The sequence below is a fragment of the Brachypodium distachyon genome, chromosome 1, assembly GCF_000005505.3.
Source record: "Brachypodium distachyon strain Bd21 chromosome 1, Brachypodium_distachyon_v3.0, whole genome shotgun sequence".
NCBI lineage: Eukaryota > Viridiplantae > Streptophyta > Magnoliopsida > Poales > Poaceae > Brachypodium > Brachypodium distachyon.
Window position 1 is genome coordinate 20,661,537 of NC_016131.3, and position 8,610 is coordinate 20,670,146.

At 44.9% G+C, this 8,610-nt stretch overlaps 2 protein-coding genes across 2 annotated transcripts; one reads left to right on the forward strand and one right to left on the reverse strand.

The window, feature by feature from the left end:
• The first annotated feature begins 462 nt into the window (after nt 1-462).
• Nucleotides 463-6,555, forward strand: LOC100822489 (formin-like protein 11). The gene is made up of 7 exons (XM_010239009.3): nt 463-1,240; nt 2,337-2,892; nt 2,980-3,874; nt 3,963-4,156; nt 4,757-4,992; nt 5,108-5,971; nt 6,065-6,555. The coding sequence occupies exons 1-6, from the start codon at nt 1,088-1,090 to the stop codon at nt 5,957-5,959; spliced, it is 2,886 nt and encodes a 961-aa protein (XP_010237311.1). The 5' UTR covers nt 463-1,087; the 3' UTR covers nt 5,960-5,971; nt 6,065-6,555.
• Nucleotides 6,556-7,133: 578 nt separating this feature from the next.
• On the reverse strand, nt 7,134-8,139 carry LOC100830394 (probable histone H2A.2). Its single transcript, XM_003562915.4, has 2 exons — nt 7,866-8,139; nt 7,134-7,630 (listed from the first exon to the last, which is right to left on the reverse strand). The coding sequence occupies exons 1-2, from the start codon at nt 8,052-8,054 to the stop codon at nt 7,412-7,414; spliced, it is 408 nt and encodes a 135-aa protein (XP_003562963.1). The 5' UTR covers nt 8,055-8,139; the 3' UTR covers nt 7,134-7,411.
• Between the last annotated feature and the right edge of the window lie 471 nt (nt 8,140-8,610).

An 8,610-nucleotide genomic window follows, 5' to 3' on the forward strand; every position in this document is an offset into this window, starting at 1 on the left:
TGGGCAAATTGTTTCTTTTATCAAGAGGAGAGATGCACTTGGGGTGTCCCTGGAGCGCGTGTGCGTGTTTGGTGGTCATCTTTTTTTTTTATTTTCCAGAATCTCTGGGGTTTTTGTTTTGAGCGAATTTCATTTAAGAATCTCTGGTGATCAAACTTTTGGTTGTTTATTATGCCAAGTGGGTGCGTCTGAGCAAGGTAGTACGCACTGGGCCATCGTAGGGTCCAAGGGTCCAAAGGCTCGGGTCACTCCCTGGCTGCAAATTGCATTATGGGCAGATTACAGCTGGGCCACCCCAAAGCTAATGGGCTGTAATAGTCGTGTTGATTAGGCCCTGGTCGCTTTCTGGCCGCAGATTGCATTTCAGGCAAGTCGCTTTGGGCTACCCCAAGCTGATGGGCTGTGGTAGGCCGTGCTGAGTGTCACAAGTTCATCAGATCCCTTCTCATTTTCTCAGTGCTCATGATAAGATTGTGATTGAAAAGAAGAACACACCACCATTTCTCTCTCTCTCTCTTTTCTTTTTCTTTTTTGCAGACAGTGCGCGCGCAAAAAGAATCGCTGCGCATCTCGGTGGCTGCAGATCATGCCCAAATTCGTGGCTTTTCCAGCCGCGAGTTTGGTGGTGCCATGTACTGGTGCATTTACCTAGACCTGTTCTTTCTGTGAATTTTTTCCCCCTCTCCAAAGGCCTCGAGTGTGGCCAGATTTCACTAGCTGCGTTTGCGGATTTCTTCGATTTTTGTGGCCAATGCAGCCGCGCATTCGGTTCTTTGTCGTGGAAGCCCCCTTATTTCTGTTCCTTGGACCATCTTGAGGTTTCGATTTCTGCAAGGCCAGCACTGCCATTCCTTGATGCGAATTTGGACGGCGCGTTCAGATTGGGAATCAGCCTCCGATAAGGCGCCAATCTGGAATTTGTGTCAAAACCTTTGGGCTAAACCAGTGGATTCCGTCGACTAATTGCTTTGAGGCGGCCGAGGATTTATCGTCCCTCACCACAAATCTCGTTCTTTCAATTGCAAATGTGCAATTCAGGGGTCGTCCGCATTGTGATGGCAGGGCTGGTGTAGAAGGGGCAAGGAAGATGAGGCACTGTACGAGAGAATGGCTCCTCGCGCCGTGCATCATCTCCGTGCTGATCTTGGCACCAGCAGTCTGCCAAGGATTGCTATTTGGCGCAGCTGACATGTCACCGCCTGCGCTGACGCCACCCTTCATCAAGCAAGTAGACGACTGGGTGAGTATACTTTCGATGTATTCCATTGCATTCGTTAGTACTCTCTCCGTTTATTAATGGGCACCATTGTACTAAATCCGCGTCAATTAATATGGAACGGAGGGAGTACCAATAGACTGTTACTGTGTTACAACAATGATGATTGATATCAAGGTTTTGGGTACCGGTGAGACTTATTTTTATGAACGTTTACCTGGGGCACACGTAAGTCATGCCATTTGCCAGAACCCTGGGTGTTATTGCATAGTTTGTAATCAGCAAAGTAGTTTAGTTCAGGTCATCTTATGAAGTGATTATCAACACCTGCAGGCACCAGAGGTAGCTTAGCCTAGCCTTGTTTGTTCTCCTGTTCCTCTGTTTGCTTTTGTTTTCTGTTTTGTAGGTTTAGTTTGCCTAGGTTTTGGTTTTTGGCATTTGGCTGTTGTTTTGTTTTGCTTAGCCTTGTAAGCTTTGCTGCGTTCTTGGTGTTCTTCTTATAACAGAACAAAAGAGAGACACGTTTTTGTACATGTTCAAGAAAAAAAATGAAGTGGTTATTAGACACTATCGATCTAGTGGGACTAACTTCAGCCTGGCACTCAGGCCTGCTGGCACTTGATGAATTAAATCATTGCTACTCCCTCTGTTCCTTTTTGTAAGAAGATGTTCCGGTTTTGTTCTAAGTCAAACTTCTCATTGTTTGACCAAGCTTATACTTTATAGAAAGATATACTAATATAATAAGTATACTACGAAGATGATATCATAACAGATTTTATAAAACTAACTTAGAGTTGTAAACGTTGTTAGATTTTTGTATAAACATGGTAAAATTTTAAGAAGTTTGACTTATGACTAAGCTAGAACATCTTGTAAAAAGGAATGAGGGAGTAGTTTCCAAGTGGTGATTCTATTCTATGGCAATTCATGGTACTTCCTCCATCCAACAAAGGATGTCTCAACTTTGACTAAATTTGAATGCATCTATACACTAAGGCATGTCTAAATACATCCAAATTTTGACAAACTTGAGACATCTTTTGTTGGACGGAGGGAGTACTTCATTTTTTACTGGTTATTTTTCATGTACTGACAAGGGTGACCTGATTACGTACAGGTAGAACACGCATGGCTCAAGTGTGGTTTAGACAAGAAAAGTCTTCAAGATGTGAGAAGCTACTACAACTACGCCCATGTACTTGAAATTCTCCGTAGGATATCTGCAAAAGACAATAAGGACAGCTCCCCAGTCATTGAGCAAGACACCAGTCCATTGACACCAGTTATCAAGCTCACTTTGCTGAACTGTTTAAGCAAGCAGAGTTTTGAGGTCGAAAAAAACTTGCCCGCTGGTTATATCAAAACACTTATCGCCTCAATAAGAAAAGATCTGACTCTTGGACCTGCCCCAAAAAATGAAGCAGTAGAAACCACCCCTGGGACAACTATGCCAAAACCAGCAGAGAAACCAACTGCCAGCATTTCATCACAAACAACTCCTACTGAAAAGGCAGTACCCACAACTAAATCGGCTGTGAAAAAGGACAATGATGGCATGCCAACTGCTGTTGTCATTGGTCTGTCCGTGGCTGGTATCGCACTTTTAGCTGTTCTCTTCTTGCGCTGCCGTGAACAGGGTTCCGCATATGATGATAAGCCACTTCTGAATCTGAGTAATGTATCTGGCATTGGTATACCCAATTTGTTCCAAGACACGGTATTCCTTTTCTTCTTGTGCTGATTTTTGTGCTTTTATGCAGCTGGTTCTCTAAACTCTTCCCAAGCAAATCCAATAGATGTCAATAAGCTGGGGGCATTGTCATTGATGCCAGAGGCTGGTCAAAGTGTCCATGTGAATCACAGCTCACAGGAAGACGCAGACACTGATCAAAATGGCCATGTGAATCAAAGCTCACAGGAAGGCGCAAATGCTGATCAAAATGGCCATGTGAATCAAAGCTCACAGGAAGGTGCAAATGCTTATCAAAGTGACCATGTGAAATTAAGCCCACAGGAAGGCGCAAACACTGTTCAAAACGGATATGTGAAACTAAACCCACAGGAAAGCACAAACACTGGTCCAAACAACCATATGAAACTAAGCTCACAGGAAGGTGCAAACACTGGTCAAAATAGCCATGTGAAACTAATCTCACAGGAAAGCGCAAACACTGATCCAGCAGTTTACAACAGTTCAGCTGAGCCGATGGCTGCTTTTGTCATTTCTGTGCAAGGATCAACACCAATGCCTCCATCAGTGATGTTACCTCCAGCACCTCCACCTCCAAAGGCTCCTCCATCAAATCTTCAAGCACCTGCACCACCTCCAAAAGCTTCTCCAGTTCCTCCATCGGGACCCTCACCACCTCCAGCTCCACAAACTTCCCAGGTTCCTCCATCAGGACCCTCATCACCAACTGCTCCAAAAGCTGCACCTCCGCTGCCACCATCAAAATCTGCTGGACCTCGACCACCAGCGATGCCTGGTTCCAAAACGCGTCCACCACCACCTATGAAGAAGTCAGGCAATAAGGCAGACACTGATGCAGGTTCTAGTGAAGCTAAAACAAAGCTTAAGCCCTTCTTTTGGGATAAAGTAACAGCAAACGCTAACCAATCAATGGTGTGGGATCACCTTAAAGCCGGATCATTCCAGTAAGTTTGTAGAGGCAATTGCAGCTGTCTATCTTAACTTGCTATTCTGAGATTACATGAGTTATAACTAACTGATACTTCTTTACAGGTTTAGTGAGAATGCTATTGAAACCCTTTTTGGTTTGAGCTCTGACAAGAAGGGCAGTGATGTCAAAAAGGATACATCAAAGGAGGCCTCCCAACTTGTGAGGATACTTGAGCCTAAAAAGGCACAGAACCTGGCCATATCATTGAAGGCGTTAAGTGTCTCCTCTGCGGAAGTATGTAGTGCAGTTAAGGAAGGTAAAGTGTATTGTCACTCTGTACTTTGCAAGTGGCAAGTGCATACTTCTTCCTAGATGGAATGCTGCTCCTTTTTATTCTTACTGTAGCAGATATGTCGATGCTGATACCTGAAATACTTATTGAGCTTCTGCTTTATTTTTTCGCGTAATAATATTTCTGCCATGAAATGCTATTCGTATCATCAGTTTCTTCACAGTCAGGAATTAACTATTCTTCTGTTTTAGGGGCAATCAATCACTTAAAATGTGTTTCCCAATTATTATTTTCCCGAAGCAAATAATACAGAAATTCTGCTAAAGTGACATGAGTCGTGTCTTCTACTTCAACTGCGATTCTAACAAATAGGAAATTGGGCAAGACTATCCAGCTAGTAGGTTGCATGCAAGGGATGTCACATTTTCATTTTGTTCTAGTGTTAACAACTCTGTACATCTGGTATCCATCTTTCTCAAACCTAAGTTCATGTGCTTCTCTTTATCGAAAATAGTCCATGTGCTTCTGAGTTCTGATCATTGTATTTCAACATGCTGAAAAATTGAAATCCTATTTCCCGATGTCATATGTCATTTTTATCTATTTCCCTTGATATTTTTATAGGAAACGAACTTCCGTCGGACTTGATACAGACCTTAATCAGATGGGTCCCGAGTAATGATGAGGAGCTCAAGCTTCGACTATATACTGGGGAGTTCTCACAGCTTGGTCCTGCAGAACAATTCTTAAAAGCAATCATTGACATTCCTTATGTCTACCAGCGTCTAGAGGCATTACTTTTCATGGACAATTTACCAGAGGAAGCTTCAAATGTAAAGCAATCTTTTGCCACTTTAGAGGTAATATCATAGCCTTTATGACCTGTCGACTTCTACTCTACTATACTCTTTCTTACCCTTGATGTTTTTATCAGTATTCATATATCTGCTATCTTGATATTTAAATCCTGATCAGGTTGCTTGTGAGGAGCTTAGGAACAGCCGTCTTTTCTTCAAGTTACTAGAAGCTGTCCTTAAAACAGGGAATCGTATGAATGTTGGCACATTCCGTGGAGGAGCTCAGGCATTCAAACTAGACACTCTTCTTAAGCTGTCTGATGTCAAAGGAACTGATGGGAAAACAACACTGTTGCATTTTGTTGTTCAAGAGATTATCCGTTCTGAAGGTGTTCGTGCTGCACGGGCTGCAAAAGAGCAGACCAGCACCGTATCCAGTAGGAACACCAATGATCCTGCCGATGACAATAACGAAAAAACTGAAGAAGAATATAAACAGCTTGGTCTGCAAGTTGTGTCCAGATTGGGAGATGAACTTCAAAATGTTCGCAAGGCCTCAATCCTTGATGCAGATCAATTGACTATGTCAGTGGCAAGTCTTAGCCACAAGCTTGGCAAAACCAATGAATTCTTGAGCACAAGCATGAAAAGTTTAGACGAAAACAGTGGGTTTCACCGCAAGCTTGTGCATTTCATAGAGCAGGCTCAATCTGAAGTCAATTTCTTGCTAGAGCAAGAGAAGAAAATACAAACCTTGGTAAAAACTACTGTTGATTATTTCCATGGGAGCACAGGAAAGGATGAGGGTCTCCGGTTATTTATTGTAGTGCGAGATTTTCTCGCGATGCTAGACAAGGTGTGCAAAGAGGTGAAAGAAGCATCAAAAGTAGCTCCCAAGAAAACAAAGACCGGAGGTAATCTGCCTTCCCAACCACCTAAGTCCTTTCAAGATCCCCGGCGTAATCTTTTCCAAGCTATTCAAGACCGGAGGGCAGATAGCTCAAGCTCTAGTTCTGATGACGAAAGTTAACTCCATATGAAGGTACCTAACATGATGCCCTTCCATAGCATTAGTTAGAGAGAAAGTTGACAAAGAAATGATAATGTGTGCCTGTTTTCCTGTCATCTGTTGTAGCACCATAACCAAATTGCTGAAATAGGATGGTCATCTTCGGCCTGACCAAGTATTCTTCACAAGAGTAGTTGTAGTACTTCCACTCCTATCAAGCAAATTGAGATGCCACAGACGAGGTGCCAACTTGAAAGTCTGGAATTGGCCATCGAAGGAAGGGGAAAAGAAAACTGACATCTTTAGTTAGAGCAGGTATAACAGGGAGGAAGTAGTCTGGCTGACTGTTAGTCTGTTACACTTACGCTACCTGCTGGTTCTTGATTGTAAATTTGTACTAACACAGCAAGATACTAGTAGAAAGGAAGAAGACATGCTCCACACAAGCTCATAAACCTCGGATTCTTTTGTTTGCACTTCACAATACTTTTGCAAAGAGAATAAGATGTTAAAAGTGTCAGGCTTTTAGCTGAAACATCCTGTGTAAATTCTGGCAGATTTTGAGTGCTATATGCGAAGTGGTGACAATTTAAGAGCAGGTTCGTACTGCTGTCGTCGGTATCTTTTTCTCAGCCTGTATTGGTATTTCTGAACCGTTTGTGTCTCTGTGCCTCTGGCAGTTCGGTTCACTGACGCGTCAGGCAAAAACTGGGTAATCCTAATTTGCTTGCATGTGCCATTTGGTGCTCCTATGACCAAGTGCGTACTGTTTCGTTCGCCAAGCCATTCTACGACGAATCTAATCTAATCGCAGCTAGTGTTAGGAGCTCCTTTTTTTCAGCTTCCCGCCTTGACACTCTTTCGAAATCGCTGGGCACGTGAATACTTGTCCCAAAATTCATAAGTGCCCGCCCAAAACTTTTGTATCTTCGCATCCCAAATCCGAAATCTTCTACACTTGATCCAACAACCACGTTTGGACCAGCATACGATGATCAAACACAAAGATAGAAACACCAGACGATTGGCCTCACGATTCACGAACCAAGCTAAACGCCTTACTCGAACGATGCTAACCTCAGATAGTCAGATGGTTTCCCGGCCAATTCGAATTTTTCCGCCATTTTTTTAGATAACCTTTAAGCCATGAATCAGTGAACACATTCAACAATTTAGCCATGAATCACTGAACACATTCAACAATTTCGCCATGAATATTTTCTCAGCCGACCCAATACCAAACAACAGAGAGAAGAGTCAACAAGGCATCCAAAGATGCAACTTTTATAAAACGTAGGGATGAACTCAGATCAGCTAATCCTTGTCCACACAAGAGCACATCTAAGTTTAGCACCGGTACAAACACAGATTCAGAAGCTAATAGTAACATCCTAGTAGAACGCAACACCTAGGCACACGCAACTACACAGTGATACAGCCAGCAGCATCCACGACGCGGAGAGGAGTCAGGATCTAGCTATCGTCATCGGCAGCCGCGGACTTGGCGCTGCCTCCGGCCTTCTTGGGCAGCAGAAGGTTGTGGATGTTGGGCATGACACCGCCGCTGGCGATGGTGACCATTCCGAGCAGGCGGGAGAGCTCCTCGTCGTTGCGGACGGCGAGCTGGATGTGGCGTGGGACGATACGGGTCTTCTTGTTGTCCCTCGCGGCGTTTCCGGCCAACTCGAGAACCTGCACGAACGAGAGATTCGCAACGGTTAATCCAAAATTCCACTTAAACTTGGAGCCAAATTAGCAAATTAAACTTCTCCAGAATTTCGACGAAACCCCAAATTTCCCCAAGAGGGAACCCTAGGACTCATCCCCAATTTCTCCAACCACCTCAGACGAGACCAAATGACCGCCGACGCTCAAATTGACAACCCAGAACAACAAATCAAGCATCGGAAACCAAAATTCCACTCACCTCAGCAGCGAGATACTCGAGCACGGCAGCGAGGTAGACGGGGGCACCGGCGCCGACCCTCTCGGCGTACTTGCCGGCCTTGAGGAACCTTGCGATCCTGCCGACGGGGAACTGGAGCCCGGCCTTGGAGCTCCTCGAGATGGCCTTCTTGGCGGCGCCCGAGCCGATCGCCTTGCCCCTCCCGGCCATGGCTACAGTGTTCCGACGGGAAGAATCTGCGCGGCTGTGGAAGCGAAGCGCGGTACGAAGTGCGGAGGCTTGGCTGGTGGGCAAGAGGAGGTTGGTGGGATTGGGATTTATAGCAGAGGCGAGCCAATGCCGGGGAAGTACGCGGATCGGTGACGTGGCGACGAGGGCGGGGTCAGGGGGTAAGATCCTGACCGTCGGATGAGGTGAGCCGCGGTTGGTTTTTCGGGTTTGCCGCGCAGCGTTTCGGCGGTCAGTCGTGGTCCCATTCGCTCTACCTCTGCGGGCTGTGGGCCGCGAGGCTCGGGGCTTTTGTCGGGTGTGACGTTTTTCTATTTACCGCGCTCCTGTACGGCCGGTGTAGTTTGGCAGAAAAGTGTAAAATGTTTAGTTAAAAAACAAAGCTTGCACTATTTGGTGCAACTCAGTGCGAAGAATTAGGTTTTCTTATGTAAATATGACAGGCAAAGTTTCGTCATGTGATTTCGTAAAACTTGTCTGAAATTATAAATCGATAAAGAATACACGGCACAAATTGGCACATGTGTGAAGGTACGAC

Coding starts and splice junctions, on each gene's coding strand:
- LOC100822489 (XM_010239009.3), top strand. CDS start 1,088: ATGAGGCACTGTACGAGAGAATGGCTCCTCGCGCCGTGCATCATCTCC. Junction 2,893..2,979: donor TAAGCCACTTCTGAATCTGA/GTAATGTATCTG, acceptor GCTTTTATGCAG/CTGGTTCTCTAAACTCTTCC. Junction 3,875..3,962: donor CTTAAAGCCGGATCATTCCA/GTAAGTTTGTAG, acceptor ACTTCTTTACAG/GTTTAGTGAGAATGCTATTG.
- LOC100830394 (XM_003562915.4), bottom strand. CDS start 8,054: ATGGCCGGGAGGGGCAAGGCGATCGGCTCGGGCGCCGCCAAGAAGGCC. Junction 7,631..7,865: donor TCGAGTATCTCGCTGCTGAG/GTGAGTGGAATT, acceptor TCGTTCGTGCAG/GTTCTCGAGTTGGCCGGAAA.